At 36.5% G+C, this 25814-nt stretch overlaps 1 protein-coding gene and 1 pseudogene across 6 annotated transcripts in view; both read right to left on the reverse strand.

The window, feature by feature from the left end:
* The window catches only part of RBPJ (recombination signal binding protein for immunoglobulin kappa J region), a 120036-nt gene that overhangs the window by 18101 nt on the left and 76121 nt on the right, over window positions 1-25814 (reverse strand). For all 5 annotated transcript variants that reach the window (XM_082464565.1, XM_082464566.1, XM_082464568.1 and 2 more), the window contains 2 exons: window positions 10038-10133; window positions 2970-3135 (listed from right to left, as the gene is read on the reverse strand). In XM_082464565.1, coding sequence (XP_082320691.1) covers window positions 2970-3135; window positions 10038-10133 — 262 coding nt within the window. The remainder of the gene's footprint in view (window positions 1-2969; window positions 3136-10037; window positions 10134-25814) is intronic.
* On the reverse strand, window positions 10140-20711 carry LOC309661463 (large ribosomal subunit protein uL6 pseudogene; annotated as a pseudogene). Its single transcript has 2 exons — window positions 20703-20711; window positions 10140-18401 (listed from the first exon to the last, which is right to left on the reverse strand). The product of its transcript is annotated as a large ribosomal subunit protein uL6 pseudogene (transcript).

The raw sequence follows: 25814 nt of genomic DNA on the forward strand, positions 1-25814 counted from the left end.
GAACCATGGCCCTGCCCTACCTTAAAAAGCTCTGAAAGTCAAATAAAGCCTGAACTATGGAATTATTCTACAACGTAAGACAAAGTCTAGGAAAATGGGTATCGATACACTAAAGCAGAGTACTCCCATGGAACAAAAATAAAATGTGTATCTAAATGAAAGCAATTAAATTCTAATGGCAAAACTTAAAAATGATGAGATCACTTAATTTGAGTGTTAACATTAGGGGATATGATCTATATCAGAAAAGAGAAAATACTGAAATCTAGCATAAATGATAAGGTAGACTGGCAAACAGGAAAGGAAAAAAGAGCAGAGAAAATTGGGTCATAACACAGACACTCAAAGGGCTTTATTTTGTTTGGAAAAAGCAAACATATATATATATATCTCTCCTTGGAAGGAAAGGAAATATACCCCTAATTACAAAAGTGAGTAGTCTGAATCCACAAAAAAATTCTAATAAAGCTATCTCAGATACAATTTATTATTTTTTAAAAGCTATAAAGCAACTGACCACAAACTACTCAAATTTCACAAGAAAAAAAAAAAAAAAGGACAAGTCACTGATTCAGAAAAAGTATTACGGCTTTAAGACACTAAGTAAATAAAAAGTGAAGTTACATTTGCTTCATCATACCAAAAGGCTAAATTAGCTAATAAAATTCGAAAATAGAAAATGGCATATAATAAATGTCTATAAACAATGAACAGTTTAACTTAAAAAACAACTTTCTGAAGACAAGGTCTTCAGGCAAGAAAAAAAATCTGCCCTGAAATAAAAAAGAAATACCAAATATAATGCTACAAAAATTTATAGAAATATTTGAATTGTAGAATTTGAATTATATAAACAAAACAATACTAGCAACATAGGTGTAGGGGATGTAATTCTTTAAAATAAAAATACAAGTGTGCTAATTAGGGAAGTAATTCATGTTGCATAGCTTACCTAGCTCCAACTATGTAAAGACAAAAACTGAGGAAATGAATAGTTAACAAATTAAAAACATCAGATCCAAAATATTACCAACATATAGTCAAATGTCATGACCATAAAAATAAGGGCTACATATATTAGAACTTTGTTGTAATGAAGATTAAAATAAGGACAAACACCCAATAATGCAAAATAAAATCCCTCCTTTTTCAATAATGACTAATTGTACCATTCAATGAACAGACTGTTGAAAGAAAATAATATTACCTTAAATGAATGGAGGTTAAGTGAGATAGGACCAAAGTGCCTCTTTCTGAAGCTCAGCATCTATCCCACTGCTTGGTCCATCTTTGCCTACCTGGACCCAAACTTACCTTGTTCCTGTACCTTGACGGTCCCAGCATATGATTATATTGTTCTTTCTGCCTGGAATGACTTCTGCTGACTCTCAACCAGTCTTATTCTCTATAGACTTCTCTAATAGCATTTTTCATTATAACTAAATATTAACACATAATTTTGGCATACAGACACTGTACTACCCTGTAAGTAGGTGTTTTAAGCACTATTTAATGCTCAAGCTCTCAGATATTCTCTTCTGCAAATTTCTAGGGCTTGGGGAAAGGATATAATGGCAGAAGTTGAAGAAAGATGTACTAAGCCATTATGCTGAGAAAAGCAAGTGGGGATGCTGTTTGTTTGTTATTACCTCCCTTAAAATTGCTGGAAGCCGGAAGTGTTAAAGCAAGCAATGAAGTTCAATTAACACAATTATATACAATGGTAGCTAGAATCCTTGGCTTCTTACTACCTATCTAATCTAATTATCATTCACAGTTCCAAATGTCTAGATGTACAGCTTGGAGACACATCACTAAGACTTTCTATATAACAGAAAAATAGATGAGACATGACTAAGGCCTATTTGTTCAACCCACTACTTAAATATATCTTTTACCTTGGCTCAAGGGTCATAATTCAGAAATATTTTACACTGCTCTATTTTAAGATGAAACAACCTTTATTGTAGTAAGTTTTATCCCAAACCTAATTTAAAATACATAGTTGACAAGCCTTAATGATAAAAATATAAAGATACAAATGATATAAACATACGCAAATTTGAAGGAGGTTGATATTAAGGCTCCTTATTCTCAGTGCTCATTATCTGTAAAATGACTAAAATTGAATGAGAGTACAAACCCGCTAGCTCACCACCCTCAACCTTGCCCTCCAAACTCCCATCCTTAATGTCAGCTACAATACAGCAAACACTAAGACATTCAACAAAGACTTACTGAATGAGAAAACAGCTATTTATGCAGTACTTTAAAAGACATTCATGTGGTCACTGAAATCAGAAATAACCATTTTTCAAATTTTAATATCAAGAGAAAACAAAGTAATAGTTAATGCTAAGTCAGTGAAGAACTACTTTTGAAAACTAAAGGTACAGGCTGAAATAACTGCTTTCTAAATCCATAAAATACAATTAGTAAAACTAACTCATAAATTTTATTCCCTAGTAAAGTAATCAAAGAAAATCCCTAAAAGTCTGAGTAAAGGTAATCATGGCTGTTCTTGTCTACACAGCATAGTTCCGTTCCACACTGAAGCTAAGTAAAACATTTATGATGTTTATAACCCATAATACTTTGTTCCTAGTATAAGACTAAGATTAAATGAGTAGAATAAAACATTATTGAACTATGTATTTTCATTGTTGTTTGACTATCATGCCCCTGTCAGATGGATGAGCAATTAGCCTCCTATACTGGCCCAACAGAAATCTGATTCACAGCCTGCTAAAACTTCTAGCAAGCTGAGGAAGTTTATTGTGTGCCACCTTTAGATGTCAACAGCTCAAGCTCCATGAATCATGCCTAAACCACAGCTACTTGAGAAGTTTATTTCTGGTTCTGATTTATATATTCAAAAAAGTGCTACCAATTGCCATAAAAGGAAAAAATAAATCACCACTACAAAACCAAGTAAGAAAACTGCATTCTGGTACCATGGTACTCTTTACCTTTCCTTCCAAGTTCAGCTGCTGCATTTCTTGGTCACTATTTCCTATTCCAATAAATGCACATGGTTGAGACTCTTGTTCAGAACAACCATCGCGTTCCATTTGTTCTTTTTTTTTCTTCCATCCGCTGCCCATAAGATATACACAAGGAGGAGGGCAAAAAAACCTGAAACAATGAGGGGGAAAAAACACAATGCAATTACATTCAAGAAAGCATTTCCTTTTCTTAAACACATGAATACAAAATCATGTTGAACTGCACAAAGTTAGCTCCTAATGAAACATTTTGGTGAAGTCTTTTGTAATGCAAATAATCATATCCACAGCACAGAAATCAAGACTTCCACTTCCATTTGTTCAGGTAAGGTTCATCTATATTGATGTTACGCATTCACTTAGCCCAGATACTTTTTAGAGCAGGGAACATCTCTTTTCACATAGCTCAGAGTTTTGAACTACTGCAGTTCAACAAATCCAAAGTACTCTAACATATACAAAACATGGTATACCACCACAGAATCTGAAGTTACTGATTAATGTCTACTCAAAATGATGTATCATTAATTAATGACATTCTTGGTATGGATATTACTCTTAACTTCATTTGGTAATTAACCTGGAAAACAGAATTAGAGCAATGCCCAAAGTAGAAAATTTCTAAATACTAACACAACTAAGTAAAAGAATTAAAAGCAAAATGGATCATTGGATTACTATATATCTTACATCCTGAACACCTGCTGTATGTGGATGACTGAAAGAACAATATACTGTATCCTTTCAACTCAGAGACAACCAAGAGATTTGTTTTGCTAGTTGCCAAAAACCCGCCCTCACAAATTCTTCCCACCTAGAATAATTTCCTTATAATCTTCTCTTAGTAATTACAAAATATCTATTTCAAAGCCTAGCTCAGGCCCCACATTTTACATGGTTCAGACCATCAATCCAGTCCTTATGTAGGGTGTAATTCCTTTGCTCAATTACACACACTGACTTACACATACTTTAAAACATTTATGTCAGGACTTCCCTAGTGGTGCAGTGGTTAAGAATCCACCTGCCAATGCAGGGGACACGGGTTTGATCCCTGGTCCAGGAAGATCCCACATGCCGTGGAACAATTAAGCCCGTGCGAAGCCCGTGCTCCACAACAAAGAGAAGCCATCTGCAATGAGAAGCCCTCGCACCTCAACGAAGAGTAGCCCCCGCTCGCCGCAACTAGGGAAAGCCCGTCCGTGCACAGCAACAAAGAACCAATGCAGCTAAAAATTTTTTAAAAAAATAAAGATTAAAAAACATTTATGTCATGTCTCGTCAAGGGGCCTGAAAACTCAAATACCTACTCAAATAGTAGCCAAGTAAATTCAAATAGCAGCCAGGTAAGTAATATAAATGGGTGGACCAGCTGTACAATAAATAAGTAGAAATATCCCTTAATTACTCAAAGAAGTAGGTTCCCTCCCTTCTTTCTTGAAGCATACAGCCCTCATGGAAATTCCCACTTTTTGTATAGTTATAAGCACAGAAATTTCTTTCTTAATCTTTTAAGCCCACTGTAAGAAAAGAAAAAAAAAAAGAGCTTAACTGCAAAGAGCCAATGCTGTGTGGCTCTGATGACAAGGAAACAATTGGGAACAGCAAGCATGTGAGTATACACTCACCCACCCACTCACAGGGCTGCACTATGGGCGTGGAGGCCTAGTGCTGGCTACATCCTCCAACTTCCCAATAGCTGCCTGAAATCAAGTTTTACATGAAATTTCTAATTTTAAAATTTGGCAAATAATTTATGCTTTTTAGGCCAACAGTGTACAGACTTAAAAAAATAAAAAACTAAAGAACTGTACACAGGCATGTGTGTGTACGTACATACACAGATACCATCATGCTGGATTTAGCTTTCAGGCCACCCTGAAGGTAGTAGATTGGGAGGTTGGGGTTGACATATATACACTACTATGTATACTAACAAGAACCTACTGTGTAGCACAGGGAACTCTACTTAGTGACCTGTGGTTACCTAAATGGGAAGGAAATCTAAGAAAGAGTGGATATATGTATACGTATAACTGATTCACTTCGCTGTACAGTAGAAACTAACAACACTGTAAAGCAACTATACTCCAATGAAAATTAATAAAAAAATAAATTAAATAAAGGTAGTAGAGTAGTGTCTACTTGTTTGCTTCCCCCTCAGCACCTACTACAATATTGACAGAATTGAATCAAAACATACGGCACCTACTTTTTGCTCAACTCTACCAAAGACTCCTTTAGAGGCAATCTACATACAATTTACAGGAAGTGAGCTGGGTTTATTTAATTTTCAATAATTCACAAAAATTTATTACACCCCTAGTCTGTACTAAACACTGGGAATATATTAGTAGTTAAAACAAACAAATAAAAATTCTTGTCCTAATGGAACTCATAGTCTAATAAGAAAGACAATTTTAAAAAGCTAGATGACGAAAATAACGTATATACTCTGTTAGCTGATGGTAAGTACTGAGGGAAAAAATAAAGCAGGGAAGGGGTACTTAAAAATGCATAAGACCTGGGTGGCCAGAGAAAGCCTATTTAAGAAGATGACCTTAAGTCATGACCTAAAGCCATGGGTATCTAGGGTTAAGAGCATTTCAGAAGAGGGAATAGCAAATGCAAAGGCTCCAAAGTAGCAAGGACTATAACGGACAGCGGAGAAACAACAGACCAGCGTGGCTGGAGCAGAGACGAGAACAACAGGAGATGAAGCCGGGGTAATGGGGAAGTAGACCTAGTAGGTCGAAGGGATCAGGCTGAGTTAGGAGGAAAATCTTCTGGGGTCTTCTTATATGTATCTAAACCAATAGAAAGGAATCAGAGCAGCTTTTGTTCCTGTATACTCTCTGTCACCATGGACAGAGAGGTCACAGCCGAGGCAGTGGGCTCAGTTCCAGGTCACTCCAAGTTTGGAGGGATGCCTGGATTAGCTGGGCTAGTTCAGGAGTTGGCTCAGTTCAAGTCTGCACCACGGATCTTTCTGGCCTCTAATGCTGGGAACCACCCAATACTTACCATGGCACAGATTCAAATATCTAGCTGGCACACTATCAGGAAGTTGAGAAGGCATCAATTTTGGAAGCTTGTCTACTATTAGTATTTTATTGACAGATGTTAAGCCTCCTTAGTAAGTTGGTATATCAGCTATAAAATTCGAAAAGCTATGTTTTACTATAGTGTACCAAATGTAGTGCTGGTTTTCTCAAGAGTACTGTGATAAAATGGCATGAAACCAACAGGGCATAAAAATCAGACAGGTTGACAAGAAACTCTTTACCACAAAACACTGACCTAGGTTCTATATTGAAAGTGCTTTCCAATTGTAATAAATTAAGAAAAATGAAGATTCTTCAACTGCCTCTGAACTAGCCTTATCTTTATATCAACTCTACAACTATTCAAGAAAGCTATGATGCAAGAAAATAGCAAGTCCAATATAAACATTAAGATTATTTCTACCATGTGATGATGAAATCATATTTTAAACATCCCAATATTGTCACCCCCTAAAAATCAGCTAATGAATCAAACCAAATTTCATTTCCAGAAACTTCAGTAGTAATATAATAATCAAATAGAAGATAAGCATCAATACAAAAAAATTTACAGACAAATGAAAGGAAATTAAAGGGAGGAGGGTAAGGAAAAAATGCCACCTAATTAACAAACGAAAAATTAACATACACCTTTATAATGGCATGTGAATCGATGATTCTTTGAATTTGGACAGCTGGTCAATATGTACCAAACATTCAGTGAAAAGTTTGACCAAGTGGCTAGCTTTTGGAGTTTAACAGCTGCTATAAAAGGACACTTTATGAAACAATGTGCCTTTATTTTCTGATCTAAGCAACTATGACAAACAATGCTTTTATTTGCCACTTGGTGGCGATATGCACACATTTATGATTTCATTCATTTCCTAGTTCAACAGTCAGTCTTTATTTTCAGAGAATGATTCAACAACTTTTTCCTCAAATCCTGAGAAGAGATCTGGAAAATACCTTACAGATTCAAAGAAGCCTTTTTATTCAGCCCAATATATAAGATTAGACAAAATCCAAACACATCATTTACATTTTTTATTTTGGCAGATTCATTACCCTTTGATGATTATTCATACTTCCCCTAACACAAAGTTGAAGAAATGTTAACATGTCTAATGGCACTTCCATATCTTTAACAGAAATTTGCCTCTAGACAAAATAATTTTTTCTTTATTTTTCAATTTGAAAAGACCTTCGATGAAAAAGTAAAACTAGCCACTAACATACTAAGTGGGATACCAAATATGTTACGCAAATAAAGACTCATCATTAGGCACAAAAGTGAATCCTGAGAACGATTTAAAATTTTAGGATAAAACTTCCTACCCAAATATTTCTAGCATCATTCACTGGAGTTATTTTGTAAGCCAAGAGGACTGTGGTCATGTCCCCAGGTTACCTCATGCCTAATGCAAGAAAGAAAGCAGATCTTCCTCTTTCCGCTGCACTCCACTAAGGAGTAAGGGACGAGACCTCTTCCAGTAAGAAGCCCTGCCAGTCACCCAGGAGGCTGACCTGTGTTAGCAGCCCCTGACGACTAATACCTTTTTAAAATCAAGTAATTTTAATAGGTTTTTACCTTTACTGTAAAACTAGTGCATGTCTCTTCTGGAAATTTTAATAATACAATAAACATAGGAAAGTAGTTACTCTGGCTTTTTCATCTTTTTTTTTTTTTTTTTCATTCTTTGGAGTCAGAAGCTTAGATTCTTTGAGCTTTCCTTTGACTGGGGTTTTAGACCCACCAGGCTATACCCCAAATAATAGAAAGAAATTGAAAATAAGGGCAACCATAATAACAGTTAACCATTAAATCACCTATTTTAACTTGATAAACCACTATAGCTTTGTATTTTTAACAGTGACTAACAAACAGGAACCTTATCTGGACTCTAATTTTTTGAGTAGCTCTTCCCCTTCTGTTATCTGCACTGGGCCTCAGTTATCCACCGAAGTATTAAATGACATAGTGACTTTTAAAATTCCCATCCAAGATGCTTTTGCACAGTACCTGGAACCTAACGGGTTGTGAGAAATAAAGAATAAATGAGTTAATAAATGAATCCAATTGTACTAAACTGAGCAACACTGCCCAGGTTGGCAGATTATACAATGAACATGTTTTCCTATCTTCATTAGATTCAGCCCAATCTCACTCTGCTAATGATAAAAAGAGAATCCCAGACAAAGTGAAGTTTACAAAGTTTGTGTTTTTTAGACATCTTTAGGTTCTTCAGGTGCCTTTTCCATCTTCAGGCCTTGCTGTAGATAATTAACACTCAAACACAAAATGCAAGGCTATGAAAATTAGGGAAATGAAAAAAATATGAAATTTGGAATTACAGACCCAGGAGTTCCAATCCTGGCTCTTATCAACTCCTAACTAAAGTGAATCTGGGCATATTTAAAGTCTCTGATCTTTAGTCTCCTCACTCACAGAATGGGGATTAAAGCATGCCTACTTTACAAGATTATTCTGAGGATTAAAATTTAAAGACATTTGTAAGGCATTTCCAGAACAATGTCTAGCTCGTGACTGGATAAAGGGAAGCTGTTCCTTCTTCAGATTCACTATGAAATACAAGGCTGACCCTTTAGACCCACCTCAAGTAATGAGGGTACTGACTTAAGCTGTTTTGCTTGGTGCGGGGGAAGGAGACAATCTCCTATATACACGTGATTTCATTATTGGCGGGGGTAGGGGGGGAAGAGCGGGCAGAACACCTGAATTTCCAGTACCAACTTCATGCCAAAAGGGGTCACTATCTCGATTTGGTTTCTGTGTCCCAAACTGTAGGTACCAACTTCTTCACATATTTAACTCTAAATCAGATGATTTAAGTTTCATTAGTAAAGTAATCAGAAATTTAGTAAACTTGAATAACTAAAAAAGAACACTTGGCAGTACTGAGTCCTAAATGCTGTTTTCAGCTGTTCATCCTCTTTGAGGATAACATTATCAACTAAATAGTTTCACCTTTTTTTCAGCTCAGATTTAGAGGACTTTGAGAAAGAGACTATTTAAAATTCTTCCAGCCTGTAAATTAATATACTACCTTTCCCTTCTCTTATGCATATGCTAAGATCTCCTTTATCTCACAAACTCTAAGATTCCGCTCATTCCTTTCAATCCAACACCCAAACGTGAGTTTTCATTCCTTTTCCCAATTCAGTTTTGGTGCCTTTCTAGCCAATCCAAAAAAATCTTTCATCTTCCCCCATAAGCAGCCTTTGTCCACAAAATGCTTAACACAAAAATGCTGTCTGAAAGACAAAGACTTGAGAAACTATTAACAAGAAAATTCCAGGAACCAAGTGAAAAAACAAATAACAAAAATCCACAATTATATACCAAAAATGCTGAAATTTAAAAAATACTAAGACAAACACTAAATATTAAAATCCCTATTATAATTTAATTTTGGCTAATCTGATTTATAAGTCATTTCTGTAGTGCCTCATTCATGTGGTATGAGTACCAGCTCAGCTTTGCTGTTTTTTTTTAACCTGAATAGGCACAGGGTCAGGGTGGAGAGGGCTGGGAGTACTTTTCTTCACAATCACTCCATAATTCAATTTGGGGGTTTGTTTAAGCGTTTTTCTTTTTAAAATGGTACTTTAGGGGTCACATTTCTTTATAAAACTACATTTTCCACCGAAAGGAAAGTTACTTTTTGAATGAGCTAATGTATCACAGAAATACTCAGGGAACACCATGCAGCCCCAAATAAAAACTATGGATTATTTCATTTTGTGAAATCACAGATTTAACCAGAGGATCTTTACTAAATAAGCCACAATTTACTTTGTTTCTCCCTCTTAAATAGAGACAAATCCTGTACTTTTCATTTTGTACTTGCAAATTAACCCAATAGAAACCATCCTCTTACTTGTATATTAATAACATCACTTGCAAATTCATGATAGCTATTATTAGCCATTAATTATCTATCTACCAGAAAAACAATAATCTTACCTTTTTTCATTTCCATATGACTTCTGTGCAACTTTTGCATGAAGAATAAGTACTGTTTGATCCCCTCGCTCTTTTAAATAATTTCGCATAGCTTCCCTAAAATAAAATATAAATATCACCATTACAGGGGTAAGATTTAGAGTATTCCTATGCTCTGTAATGAGAATACTTAAGAATATGTTTCAAACAAGCAACTCCAAAAATGAAAACAATAAAGCAAAACAAACCCATGAACTAAATTTAAAGGATATTATACAATGGGGAAATATATACTGCTCATCTTCAACTCTATTCTTCGTTCTTTGAAAGAAGCTGTCCCTCACTCTTGGAATTTATGATACAACTCAATTAAACCACAATTACAACTTAGAGAATAACTAGAATCACTATGTATACTGCTAATTAGGCTTTAAACCCTTTATAAAATTAATGACATGCAATACTTCTGTATTTAATAATCTGATTCACTACCACCACTAGCCCCTCTCCTCCAGCTATTAGAATGAGTATTTTTTACTGAATACAAAGCCATAAGAAATCCTTAGGTCATACAAATTTATTATTACATGTTCTTAAAGTAACAACCCTACAAAAGGACTAAGAAAGGGCTACCATTTATATACAGATACATAATTACTCTCAAGGATGTTACTAAACACATAAAGTTAATAAAAGCTAATGCAAATTAGTGAAAAACAATTAAATTTTGGAAAAAATACAATGTTAATTATTTCAAGCACAAAATACTCCAACTATCTACTTATTATGCAAATATTGTATAAAAAATTCAATGTCTTAAAAATATTTATTCACCCAATTATTTTGCTAAGCAATATAATAGAGTATAAAGAATACAAGGTCTACACAGATCAAACTTTACATTTCTGAATCAGTAGAATCCCAGTTCTTGAGATGTTTAACACATTACAAAATAAAGCAAAAGTGCTTCAAAGGCAATCATCAAGAAACACTTTTAATAAATTGAATGCTATTTTTATTTATAAGTAAAAGACAAATGTATAAGGGGATAGCTATAGAATAGTAGTAAGTTATTAAACGTGGGGAATTCTAGACTTCTGGCACTTTGAAACTAAGTGGCCTGGAGCAAATCTCTTAACCTCATCTAGCTTCGGGTTTCTGTATCTGATAATAACAATAATGCTGACATAACATAAGAGTGGTTGTGGGGACTAAATGAGATGACAGCGTTTATGTTTACTGACTGAAAACATTTTGGCTCAAGGCAGGAATGGTAACACTGGAATCCAACAGATTGAGAATTATTCCTTACCACTGAAACAAAGCTCAAAGTCCAGTAAAGACAGCAAAAAATGTTTGGAAAACAAATTGTAATGAGATTCATGTTCCAAATAGAGGTATGACCGAAGAGCTCCAATAGGGAGTGCCTATGTAAAGGAGGGGAGAGGTGATAAAGGACCATTCCTAGGAAAATTTTCTTAGTAGAGCTAACTTCTGAAGGAAAAGGAATAGTCACAGTAAGTGGGAGGAAGAAAGAGTAAGGCATTTCAGGGCCAGGGAGAGAAGTATGGACGAGCAGGAATGACCCTGCAAATTTGGGTACAGTAAGAGATTCAGGCTGAGGAGTAAACCAGCCACGGAAAACAACAGTAGCTAAGATTTCTTCAGTGTTTACTATGTGCCAGGCCCTGAATAAATGCATTATTTCATTTAATCCTCATAATCCAAAAGGTAAGTATTGTTAAGACCATGCTGAATGTCTTGCAATTAATAAATGGTAGCCAGGAAACTGAAACAAATTCTCTAAAATTCTAAAGTGAGCCATGGCAGTGAATAAAATTGAGAAGTTGGGTAGAGTCAAATTGTGAAAAGCCTATCAAATCCCTTGAAAATCTGACACTTGTAAACTTAAATACTAAGTATAAAAGTTTAAGCTAATTCAAATATCACCCTATGATAAGATGATGATAAAAGTGGTAGCAGGTAATAAAAATTTTAAGACACCTAGAAAAAACTTAAAATCTTTAAAAAAAAAACCATCTCTTTGAGAATTAGGAAAAGATCATTTAATTTTATCTCCACTCCATTATAGAAAAACACCATGCTGTGGAAAGTGGATTTCCAATCTACACAAAAGGCAATGCAAGATCTTGAGGTTTCTTTTAAACATACAGTTAATTTTCCTTTTTATTTAATTCTAGTGGTGAAAGAGAAGGGGTTTTAGAAAGCATAGAGAAAAGACAAACTTGAAAAAAGGCTGACACACCAAGAAAGAGGTAATAGAAGACAGCACAGGAGAAGACAGGCTTTAGGTCTTTTGTTTTAGGAGAAGCAAGTGTTTAATAGGTTCTATTGGACAAATGTCAACTCTGAAGTGCCCCAGAACTCCAAGCTGGAAGTATTTAATAGGTTGTTGGAAACAACCATCTGTAGTTCCAGAGACGGATCTGGGATGGAAAAGTAGGGTTCATTGGTACACAGTTCACAAATAAAGCCATGGTAGTCAATGAAGTCTCCCAGAAAGAAAACACAGTGATAGGAGAGCAAGAAGAAAATGTATAAAAGGAAATGAAGAACCAGTAGGGGTAGAACTGAAACTGTCTATTAGATGCTATGGAAGGAGATAACCTCAAAAGAGGGGAACAATCAAAAGGTAAGATGCTAGAGAGGTGAAGGTCACTTTAATTTTAGCAAGAAGTCTAACAGCCACCAGCTAAAGCCTCACAAGTTATTTGTAAAATGAGAGGCCATTGTGATGCCTAACAAGTAAAAGAGCCATAGGTACTATTTGGAAATACCCTCTAGGGAATGGAGAAAGAAGCTGACAAGTACAAGTAAATGATTGAAAATCGGTATTGAAGGACTGGCTAATGTTGAAATCCATAAATGATAGTGTCAAGTCCCACTAACATTCCAAGAGAATAGACAGCACATTCTCAAACCTGCTGGGTGCTGGACAAGAGATGCAGCGTGGAGAGGATAACAATTAATAAGGGATTTGAGGTGTTACTAAGTCACATGACTGACCATAGCGTTCAAGGTAGATAAGAAAACAAAAGCTAAGCCAGGAGAAGGTCAATAGCTTGACAAAACTGGCACAGAAGCCCAGTCACTGGCATAAAAAGTGAAAAGTTGCTATATACTTGAAAAAAAATTTTTTTTAAGAAACCATTTTAAATATATTTCCCCACGCTGAATTCTATTTGCATTTACAGTCTCTATTTTATCATTTAGCAATCACTTGATATGTTTGTCAGATTTCATGCCTTTTTTCCTTGTCTTCCCAAATAGTATGCAAAGCCTTTAAGACACACTATTAGGTACATTTTAGAAATGGAGGAGGGGTTAAGTAACTTTCCCAAGATGATACTTAAGTCCCAGGATTCAAATTTAGGCAGTCTGGCTTTGGAGGACAAAATTAATACTATCAGATCTTTTTGCACTGGTATTATGAGCACAGCTTTGGTATGAAACAAACAGGGAGGGGTCTGAATCTTGACGCCTGTCAATTACTAAGCCTGAGTTTTCTCACCTGTTTAAAAAAAAAAAAGACAGTAATAGCTCATATTGTGAAAAATATTTTAAATTAAGTACCCCCACAAACTGACAAATATCAAGTGTCAGTAAACTCTACCTATTATTATTATTTTCTGAGAACAATGGTAGGAGGGAGGGGGAGATGGAGGTGGAGGTCGGAAGACTTACACTGAAGTTTGAGGGCAAACTTGGAAAGGATCTGGATGTAAATGATCAGGTGTCTCACCTGACTTGCAAGGCACAAATTTTTGCAAGCATAATAGGTAAGCTGTACTTTTATCCATCTTCCCATTAAAGATTTATTGAGAACCTATTACATCCCAGGCACTGGTTATCGTGCTAGCTGAACTGTTCACAATAATCATTACAACAAAAGATTACAGATCTCAAGGTATTTATGATGAATGCAAGATGACAGCTCTAGTTTTCCTTGTCTTTTCCCTTCATATTTATAATACAAATTCTTGAAAAAAGCAACTAGAACCTTAAGTAACCATTAATAATAGTTGTCCTGTAGTAATAATTTGCCAAAGAGCTTCTTTCAACAAGAAAAAATTTTGCTTTGTTAATAGAATATCAAACATTAAAATTATGTTATCTGGCAGTTAAAGGTTGACAGTTTTGTTGTGCACCATAAGGAGCCGTTAAAAAAGATATAGGCAATATACCCAACAGAAACACAATTAAAAAGTAAAGACCATGAAATGACAGCCCATGTGCTCTTCATTTAGTCTAGGGTTTGGTTAATTGAATAGGGTTTCAATTTCAGCACTGTTGACATCCTGGGCTAAACAATTCTTTGTTGTGAGAGAGCTGTGCTGTGCATTGGAAGGTGTTTAGCAACATCTCTAACTTCTACCCATTAGAAGCCAATAGCACCATTCCTACAGTTGTGACAACCAAAAATGTCTCCAGATATTGCCAAACGTCAGGGGGGTAAGGGGGGAGGTCACCTGGGTTGAAAACCAGTGGATTAAAGAAAACCAAAAATGTTCCAACAGTAAGATGAGAAAATCACTCAATGTCTTTTTAAGAAAGAATATGGGAAATTTTGTCATTCGAAAACATAATATAGGTGCTGTAAGAACGTTACCAGTAGAATTACTACTTTGTATTACTGAATTGTTAAAAAACAGTAACAACAAAGCTAAAACTCATAATTTGTTATAACAGTTACTATCTAACAAATTTTGAAGCTTATGTATTCTTTGTTATTTCATTTAATAATTCCTTATAAAATATTCATTCTGAATGAAAGCCAATTAACAATTATTTGAAGAACACCATGGAGCAACTATTTTTGAAAGAGTTTACTCACTTAAAACACATTAGCTTAAACGTTTAGAAAATCAAATTTTTACCAGTATTTTTACTAACATGAAAGCATGGCAAATGCCATTCTAGTTTGACATGTTTAAACTATCACCATCTTCGTCAAACTTTTGGCTCTTTTTTCCTTTATAAACATCTACTTTTTTTTTTTTAATATCGCAAACAAAATTCACAAAAAAAAACGTCCTTAACAGTGTTAACCCCTATTCTTCTGAAAATAGAACCCTTACTTCCTCACCACATTCATATACGCCGCCATGATTAGGCCAAGGGGCACATAAGTGATTTAAACCAGATGTACATGTGCGTGCCCACGTTGGGGGCTGGGGGGAAAGCATTTGAGCTGGGAGCTAACCATAGCCAGTCCCAACTACTCAAGGAATGAAGTGGCCCACAAAGTTGGAAAGTCCAGACAGCCATCCTTACCGATAGGATCAGTCCCTGTACTACTCAAAGTGGATTTCTGTCACTTGTGAAATCCAAATAATAAAGGTTCCAACGTGAACTGTCTTCTGGTAAAGAAACGTAGTTTTGTTGTACCAAGCGTGCCCAAAGTAATTCCATACACACACTCTGTACCTGCAAACATTTTAGAGAGCTGCAGAGTATACTTTGAGAAATACTACTACAGGCCACAGGTCAGCAAACCACACAAGCAGCCTGTTTTTGTACTCTCTAGGAGCTAAGAATGCCTTTTACATTTTTAAAGGGTTGTAGAAAAGAACAGAAGTCTATGCAACAGAGATAGTATGCAGACCTCAAAGTCTAAAATATGTACTACTTGGCTCTTTACAGAAAACATTTGCTGACCCCTGCATAAGCAATAAAAAATAAAATGATTTTAAAAGAAAAGTTGCAAAACTGGAATTTCCCCGGTGGTGCAGTGGTTAAGAATCCCCCTGCCAATGCAGGGGACACAGGTTTAATCCCTGGTCCAGGAAGATCCCACATGCTGCAGGGCAATTAAGCCCGTGTGCCACAGCTACTGAGCCTGCGAGCCACAACTCCTGAAGCCCACGCACCTAGAGCCCATGCTCCACAACAAAGAGAAGCCACCGCAATGAGAAGTCTGCACACCGCAACAAAGAGTAACCCCCGCTTGCCGCAACTAGAGAAAGCCCGCGCACAGCAACAAAGACCCAAAACAGCCGCAATTAAATAAATTAATTAATTAATTAAAAAAAATTTTTTTAACTCTGTGTCAGCAAAACTGTGCTTTTAGAACACTACCTAAAAGATCATCCTCTAAATAACAACACACTTTTTCACTGCTGTTTAAGTTGGAAGATGGGGGTTAGGATAGAATAGGGTAGGTTTAAGAGATTTTTTACAAGGGAAAGAAACCCTCTCTGAATTGAAGTGTCCAACCTCCATACACCCCAATGAAAAGCGATATAAAATTCCTTATTTATTTATTTATTCATTCATTCATTCATTTATGGCTGTGTTGGGTCTTTGTTGCTGTGAGCGGGCTTTCTCTAGTTGCGGACAGTGGGGGCCACTCTCCACTGTGGTGTGCGGGCCTCTCATCGTGGTGGTCTCTCCCGTCACAGAGCACGGGCTCTAGGCGCTGAGGCTTCAGGAGTTGTGGCTCGTGGGCTCTGGAGCGCAGGCTCAGCAGTTGTGGCGCACGGGCTTAGCTGCTCCGCGGCATGTGGGATCTTCTCGGACCAGGGCTTGAACCCATGTCCCCTGCACTGGCAGGTGGATTCTTAACCACTGCGCCACCAGGGAAGCCCTAAATTATTTTTGATCAAATACAAGACACTAAAATTTTCCTAAAACGGAAAACTCTTTAAAGGAGAAATGAGAAAATATGGTGAAAAAGAGCCAGATGGGACCTAAACTTGCTATACTGTCAGAAGGGAAAATGTCCTGATTTTTGAGATTAAGGTTAAATTTTTATCACAGAATTGGAAATTGATTTTACATTCCAATTTTCTGTTTTATACAAACTGTTTTATTAAATTGCTTTATACTAGCTTTGATAATAAAGAGTAAAAAATCTGTAAGCTTGCCCTCTTTAAGACATTTAAACAGAAATAAAGCTTACCTAAATTCTCCCCTAGAAGACACACTAATTTCTTTTAAGGTATTTTTAAAGGGTAAAATGCTACTAAAATTTTTTACAGCTTTACTGAGGTTTAATTGAAATACAGAAAAATGCATTTATTTTCAAGTGTATAGTTTGCTAGGTTTTGGCATATGTATACACCATCAGCACAATCCAGAAAGACAGACAGTCATCATTCCCAAGTTTCTGTCTCTCCCTAACCCCAAGAAACCACTGATCTGCTGTTATTATAGATTAGTTTGCATTTTCTACAATTTTATATAAAATTGTACTTTTTCCTGACTTCTTTAGAAAATTGGACATAATTATCCTAAGATTCATCTATGTTGTTGCATGTATCAACAGTTCATTCCTTTTCATTGCTAAATAGAAAGCCATTGGAGAATATACCACGATTTGTTGGTCCATTCACCTGTTGGTGGGTATTTGAGTTATGCCTATATGGCTATTATAACTAACACTTCCACAAACATCTGTATTCAGGTCTTTGTATTAATACGTTTCCATTTTTCGTAACTGAATATGTAAGAATGAAATGGCTAGGCCATACGGTAGGGGAGTTTTAACTTCTTAAGTACCATTTTATTGTGCTTCACTTTATTGCACTTCACAGATATTGTCTTTTTTTTTTAACAAATTGGAGGTCTGTGGCAACCCTGCATCAAGCAAGTGTGTCAGCACCATTTTCCCAACAGCATTATTTTTTAATTAAGGTAAGTAATTTTTTCCTCCAGACATAATGCTATTGCATTAGACATAATGCTATTACATTATAGCGCAAACATAACTTTTACATGCAAAAATATTTGTGACTTTTTTCCCCCAAAATCAAAAGAGCTTTTATTGCATCTTTAAAATATCACAAATGAGTCCGAAGAATCATCTGGCATCTTGCTGTTTCTGTAGCCAGACCACTCAAATCTTATTCATCAGCCTGCTGAACTGTTTCTTTTTTCAGAAACATAGATACCATCCAAAAATTTTCTGATATCCTTGTTTTTAACTGTTGTGGCTTGCTGAATCAAAGCAGCTAAATTTGACACAAGTTCAATGTCGTTTCCTTCAAGAATCAACTCATCTTTCTGGGCCTGAGATACTGAACAAGCAACACCTGGCCTCATCCAAACCCTGCGGATGTGTTTTACAACCCCAAAATTTTGGATTTCGATAAGAGAACCATTCTCTTGAATATCAACATTGATGGGGAACTGAGCATATACAGACCTCATCTTATAACAGAAGCCCAGTGTAACACCCTTGATCATGTTCTGTATATGACTACAGACAGTGCAAACAGTCGCCAGTTCCTTTCTATTTCCCCACCATTTGTGAAGCCGGAGTCTCTTCTTTTTCTTTCCAAGGAGACTGAGTTCTACATTGATGTGACTGAAGTCCCTCCACAGGGTGCCTCTAGAAAATTTGTGTGTCTTGCTTGTTTTCGTCTAAAAGCTGCATAATTTGAAATTTTACATTTAGGTCTATTTTGATCTAATTTTTGTATATGGTTCCAGGTATGAATCATAGTTATTCTGTGTATGTTATGTAAGTGGTGGGTGCATATGGTTATCCAACTGTTCCAGAATCCTTTGTTAAAAATCCTTTAGCTGACTAAACTGCCTTTGTACCTTGACTGAAAAACTTATCTCAAGAACAATTTCTGGCCACTATTCTGTCCCAATGATCTACTTGCTATCTTTAAACCAATACCATCCTTGATTACTGTAGCTATCTAACAAGTTTTGAAATCAGGTAGTGTTAAGTTCTTACTGCCCTTTTTCAAGGTTGTTCTGGCTAGTCTAACACATTTGCATTTGCATTAAAAATTTTAGAAACAGCTTGTCAACTGCTATAAAAAAGTCCATTGGGATTTTGATTGGGATTACGTTGAATCCACAGATGAATTTGGGAAGAACTGACACTACTGAATCTTCTGCCCAAAGAACATTTATTTAGGACTTCTCAGCAATGTTTTGTAGTTTTCAGTATATAGTTTTCGCACACCATGTGTCAGATTTTTTCCCCTAAGAATCACATATTTTTTGATGCTATTGTTTTTTTAAATTTCAATTTCCCACTGTTCATTACTAGTATAAAAAACACAATTCATTTTTGTATGCTTTATATGTTGACTGCGTAGCCTACCACCTTGTTAAACTCACGTATTAGTTCTAATAACTTTTTTTTTTGAAGATTCCATAGAGATAATAGTGATGTCTACAAATAAAGTTAGTTTTACTTCTTTCCAATTTAGATTCCTTTCTTTTTCTGGCCTTACCCGTACTAATTAGAACCTCAAGTACAATGTTAAATGGTAGTGGTTAAAAGTGGACACCCCTGCATTGTTCCTGATCTTGAGGGAAAACATTCAGTCTTTCACAAGTATGGTGTTAAATGTAGTTTGTTTATAGGTAACCTTTATCAGAATGAGGAAATTCCTTTCTATTCCTAGTTTGATGAAAATTATGATGAAGAATGAAATGTCAAAAGCTTTTTCTAAATCCGAGATGACCAAATGATTTTCCTTTTTTGTTGTTAATGTATTAAAATGACACTGATTGATTTCCATTTCTGAGATAAATATCATTAGATCACGATATATTATCCTTTTAATATATTGTTGGGGGACTTGCCTGGTGGTGCAGTGGTTAAGAATCTGCCTGCCAATGCAGGGGACACGGGTTCGAGCCCTGGTCCAGGAAGATCCCACATGCCACGGAGCAACTAAGCCCATGCGCCACAACTACTGAACCTGCACTCTAGAGACTGTGAGCCACAACTACTGAAGCCCACGCGCCTAGAGTTCCTGCTCCACAACAAGAGAAGCCACTGCAATGAGAAGCCCACGAACCGCAACGAAGAGTAGCCCCCGCTCGCCAAAATTAGGGAAAGCCTGTGCACAGCAACGAAGACTCAATGCAGCCAAAAATAAAAATAAAATTTAAAAAAAGAAATAAACAGATCTAAAAAAAATAAAAATACTGTTGGATTCATTTTGAAAAACTGTTAAGACTTTTTATATCTGTGTTCATAAGGGATATCAGTCCACAATTTTATTTTATTTTAATGTCTTTGCCTGTTTTTTTTTTTTATAAATTTATTTATTTATGGCTGTGTTGGGTCTTCGTTTCTGTGCAAGGGCTTTCTCCAGTTGCGGCAAGCGGGGGCCACTCTTCATCGCGGTGCGCAGGCCTCTCACTATTGCGGCCTTTCTTGTTGCGGAGCACAGGCTCCAGACGCGCAGGCTCAGTAGTTGTGGCTCACGGGCCTAGTTGCTCCGCGGCATGTGGGATCTTCCCAGACCAGGGCTCGAACCCGTGTCCCCTGCACTGGCAGGCAGATTCTCAACCACTGCGCCACCAGGGAAGCCCCTTTGCCTGCTTTTAGTAACAGGGCATCACCATCCTAACAGAATGAACTGGGAAATATGTCCTGCTTTCCAGTTTTCTGGAAGAGTATGTATAGAACTGGCATGATGTATTTCTTAAACTCTGGTAGAATTCAATAGCAAAATCATCTAAGCCTGGAACTTTCTATGTGGAAGGTTTAGAATTACAAGTTCAATTTCTTTAGATATAGGGTTATTCAGGTTATCTATCTGTTTCTTTTTGAGTAAGCTTTGGTAGCTTGCCAGTTTCAAGGAAGTTGTGTATCTCTTCAAAAGTTGTTGAATTTATTGGCAGAAAGTTATTTCTAATATTTGCTTGTTATCCTTTAAATATCTGTAGAATCTATAGTGATATTACCTTTCTCATTCTTGATGCTAGTAATTTATACAGAAACAGATTTCTATTTGATATGATTATCCTTCAGCATGAAGGATTTCTTTAACATTTTTTGTAGCTCAGGCCTGTTTATGACTAATTCCTTTTCCGTTTCTTACGTCTAAAAATGTCTTTATTTTGCCTTTGCTAGGTACAGAATTCTAGGTTGCCATATTTTTCCCCCTTGAGTACTTTAAAGCTCTTGTTCCACTGTCTTCTCCCTAGCAAGGTTTCAGATGAGAAACCTCTGTCATCCTTATCTATATCTTTTTTCCTCTGTATATAATTTATCTTTTTTTCTCTGTTGCATTTAACATTTTCTCTTTATCACTGACGTCAAGCAATTTGATGATGATGTGGTTTAAAAAAAATGATAGTTTTTGCACTTGGGGTTCACTGAGTTTCTTGGAACTGTGGTTTTATAGTTTTCACCAAATTTAGAAAATTTTCAGCCATTATGTCTTCATATATTCTTTTAGTCATACCTTCCCCTTCAATGACTCCAATTACATGTACATTGGTGTATTTGAAAATAAACCACAGCTCATTAATGATCATTTTTTTTCCAGATATTTTCTCTGTGTGCTTCATTTTGCATAGTTTCTATTGGTATGCCTTCAAGTTTGCTAATCTCTTCTTCAACAGTGTATATCTGTGATTAATCCCACCAAGTGTATTTTTTCATTTAAATAATTTAGTTTTCATCTCTAGAATTTGCTTTGGATCTTCTGTTTTTTATCTCCCATGTCCTCTATTTAAGTTGTTCAACCTCTCCTCTAGCTCAGGGATCTGCAATTACAGCCTGCAGGTCGAATTCAATCCACCGCCTATTTTAGAAATAAAGTTATACTCCAGTATACCAGAAATGTCCATTGGTTTACACATTGTCTGAGGCTGCTTTTGTGCTACAACAGAGTTGAGTAGCTACAACAGAGGCTGTTTGGGCCACAAAAACAAAAATACCTACCATTTTACCCTTTAACAAAAATTTTATACACTCCTGATCTTAGCCTTTTTTTTTAAACATCTTTATTGGAGTATAATTGTTTTACAATGGTGTGTTAATTTCTGCTGTATAACAAAGTGAATCAGCTATATATATATATATTTCCCCATATCTCCTCCCTCTTGCGGCTCCCTCCCACCTTCCCTACCCCACCCCTCTAGGTGGTCACAAAGCACCAAGCTGATCTCCCTGTGCTCTGCATCTGCTTCCCACTAGCTATCTATTTTACATTTGGTAGTGTATATACGTCAATGCCACTCTCTCACTTCGTCCCAGCTTACCCTTCCCCCCAGCTTACCCTTCCCCCTTCCCATGTCCTCAAGTCCATTCTCTACGTCTGCGTCTTTATTCCTGTCCTGCCCCTAGGTTCTTCAGAACCACTTTTTTTTTTTTAGATTCCATATGTATGTGTTAGCATACGGTATTTGTTTTTCTCTCTCTTACTTCACTCTGTATGACAGTCTCTAGGTGATCTTAGCTTCTTAAACATAAAGAAGACAAATGTAATAACTGTTTTAATGTCTTTGTCTAATTCTATCATCCGTGTGATTTCTGGGTTGGTTTTAATTGACTGATTTTTCTTACTATGAATTATATTTTCCCTACTTCTCTTTACGACTGGTTATTTTGATTAGATGTTAAGACACAATGAATTTCACCACCTTTTTGAGTGCTGCATATTTTTCTATTCCTTTAAATATTCTTGAGCTTTGTTTTAGGACACAGTTACTTAGAAAAAGTTTTATCCTTTCAATCTTGCTTTTAAGTTTTGTTAGGTGAAATCAGAGCAGCATTTAGTCTAGGCCTAATTTTGTACCACTACTGAAACAAAACCCTTCTGAGTACTCTTGTTGATGCACTGTGAATTATGAGATTTTTTTCCACTTCGGCTATTGGGAACAGGAACAATTCATAGTACTGAGGGAGCTCTAGGAATTCTTTCCTCTAATTGTTTAGGTTGTTTTTCCTCCCAACCTTGGGTAGTCTCCTCACTCAGGTGGTAATTAATACTCAGCTTAAGACCAGAGAGGACCCCTCTGTAGATCTCTGGAACTCTGCATACCTCTTTCCTCTCCAGTTCTCTGCCCTAAGAGTTCTGGCCACCTTAGCCTCCTTATAGTCCCAGCTCTGCCTCCACAACTCAAGGGGCTTACTAGGCTCCACCTGGATTCCCCTTCCCTACATCATGTGCTGGAAACTTTCTCCAGGCACTAAGCTGAGGCAATTGTAGGGCTCACCTCATTTGTCTCCAGTCTCTCAAGGATCACTGTCCTTTCTTGCCTGCCATCCAATATCTTGAAAACCACTGTTTCATATATTTTGTCCAGGTTTTTAGTTGTTTTAGGACGAAGAGTAATTCCAGTCCCTGTTACTCCATCTTGGCTAGAAGCAGAAGTCCTAAAAGCTACTAAAATTTTCCAAACAGGGAAAATTGCTTAAAGGGTAAATGGAAAATCATGATAAAGTAAATGGGACCTAACTATATTATTGTATATATTTAAGGAAAGGAAAGGAAATTTTCCTTACATATGCAAGTAACTATTCATCAAAATATATTTTATCGGGGACTTCCCTGGTGATCCAGTGGTAAAGAATCCACCTTCCAAAGAGTCTGTCATACAGAGTGAAGTAAGTCAGAAACAGAAAAACAAATACCATATGCTAACACATATATATGGAATCTAAGAAAAAAAAAACAAAGTTCATGAAGAACCTAGGCGCAAGACGGGAATAAAGAGACAGACCTACTAGAGAATGGACTTGAGGATATGGGGAGGGGGAAGGGTAAGCTGTGACAAAGTGAGACAGTGGCATGGACATATATACACTACCAAATGTAAACTAGATAGCTAGTGGGAAGTAGCCGCATAGCACAGGGAGATCAGCTCGGTGCTTTGTGACCACCTAGAGGGGTGGAATAGGGAGGGTGGGAGGGAGGGAGATGCAAGAGGAAAGCGATATGGGAACATACGTATATGTATAACTGATTCACTTTGTTATAAAGCAGAAACTAACACACCATTGTAAAGCAAAAAAAAAAGAAAAAAAAGAATCCACCTTCCATGCAGGGGACATGGGTTCAATCCCTGGTCAGGGAACTAGGATCCCACATGCCGCGGGGCAACTAAGCCCACGTGCCACAACTACTGAGCTCACGCGCCTCAACCAGAGAGCCTGTGTGCCACAAACTACAGAGCCCACGTGCTCTAGAACACGTGCGCCACAACTACAGAGCGCATGCGCCCTGGAGCCTGTGCGCCACAACTAGAAAAGAGAAGACCTGCACGCCAGAACTAGAGAGAAGCCTGTGCGCCACAACAAAAGATCCCGCATGCCTCAACGAAGATCCCACGTGCCACAACTAAGACCCGACACAGCCTAAATAAATGAATGAATGAATGAATGAATGAATATTTTATCATTAGGAGTCACTTGAACCTATTGCTGCTGGTAATGAAATTAAAATATTTATCTATTAAATTTTAAATTTCAAAATGCCTATATATATGAATTAAGCAATTCCAGTTAGAATTCCAAGATATATAAAAATAAGTAATTGAAAAAACATTTACATGGACCTGTGAGATAAGTTATATTTTCCCAGCCCACTTGATCTGAAATACACCTTAAAATTTCTTTTTTTATTTTGAATTTCAGGCATACAGAAAAGTTACGAAAGCACAATTCCTAGTCCCCATTTCCCCCAGACTCTCGAGTGTTAATATTTTACCATATTTGTATATTATGTTTTTAAAACCGTTTAAGAGCACATTATAGACATAAAGTCCCTTTACCCAAAATACTTGTGTTTATTTCCTAAAAAGACAGTCTCTTATACAATCACAATGCAATTATCACTGATACAATACTTTTAGCTATAGATTTTATTCCTATGTTTCCAACTGTCCCTCTAATGTCTTTTATTGGGGGTGGGAGTATGGAGCAGTATTGAGAAATAGCTGTCCTCAGGCCAAATCAGAATAGCCTCCAGTTTGTTTGTTTTTTTAATTAATCTGAGCTGGAACACAGACACACCATTCATTTACATATTGTCTACGGCTGATTTGGGGATGCAAGAACAGAGCTGAAAAGTCAAAACAAACTCAGTGTGCCCCAAAAAGCCTAACACTTTTATTATCTGGCCTATTACAGAAAATGTTTGCCAACTCCAGCTTTAGAGCACAAGAAAAATTTGCTCCTGGTCCAGGTTCAGTTGAATTCGTCATGTTTAACTTAGCTGTCATGTCTTTACTGGTCTCCTTTACTCTGGTACTCCTCAGTCTTCGTTTTTTGTGATTTTGAAAATTTTGAAGAGTAGGTGCTGTTTATTTTATAGAAATGCCCTTCCATCTGTGTCTGTCTGATGTTTCCTTATGCTTAGATTTAGCTTATGCATTTTTGGCAAGAACGACTACAAAAGTGATAGTATGTCCTCAGGATGCATATGATACTTATTTGTCCATTATTGGTGATGTTAATTTAGAACGCTTAATTAAGGTGGCGTCTGCCAGGTTTCTTCACTGTCATGTTACTATTTTTCACTTTATAATTAACCATACTTTGTGAAGATATGCTTAGACACTATAAAAACACTTTGTTTCTCATCAGACTTTAAACCAGTAGTTTAAGCATTCACTGATGATGTTGGCCTGAAACGATTATCACTGTAATGGTTGCCAAAATGTGCTTTCCTGGTTCCATGATTCCTTCTACACTTATTAGGTGGAATTCTTCTGTAAAGAAAAGCTATCTCCTCTCCTCCATTTATCGAATTATTTATTTAACTCAGTGTAGACTTCTAAACTGTCATTTTATTTTATGGGTTTTAATCTATTACTATCATTATTTATTTTGATGACCAAAGTGTCCATGATTTGGCTAAAAGAAGCCTCTTCAAACTGGCTCCATTTGTGTGTACTTCTGGCATGCCCCTGCCATTCTTTGAGTGAAACAGCTTTTTTAATAACAGTAATAACGCGGAAATAACCCAAATGGCCATCAGTGTGAATTAAATAAGGAGCAGTGGGAAGACAAGGAAAAGCTATGGAGACACTAAGGAGAACAAGGCAGAAGATCTACAGTTAACA

The sequence above is a fragment of the Balaenoptera physalus genome (assembly GCF_965194825.1).
Source record: "Balaenoptera physalus genome assembly, chromosome: 5".
Classification (NCBI taxonomy): domain Eukaryota; kingdom Metazoa; phylum Chordata; class Mammalia; order Artiodactyla; family Balaenopteridae; genus Balaenoptera; species Balaenoptera physalus.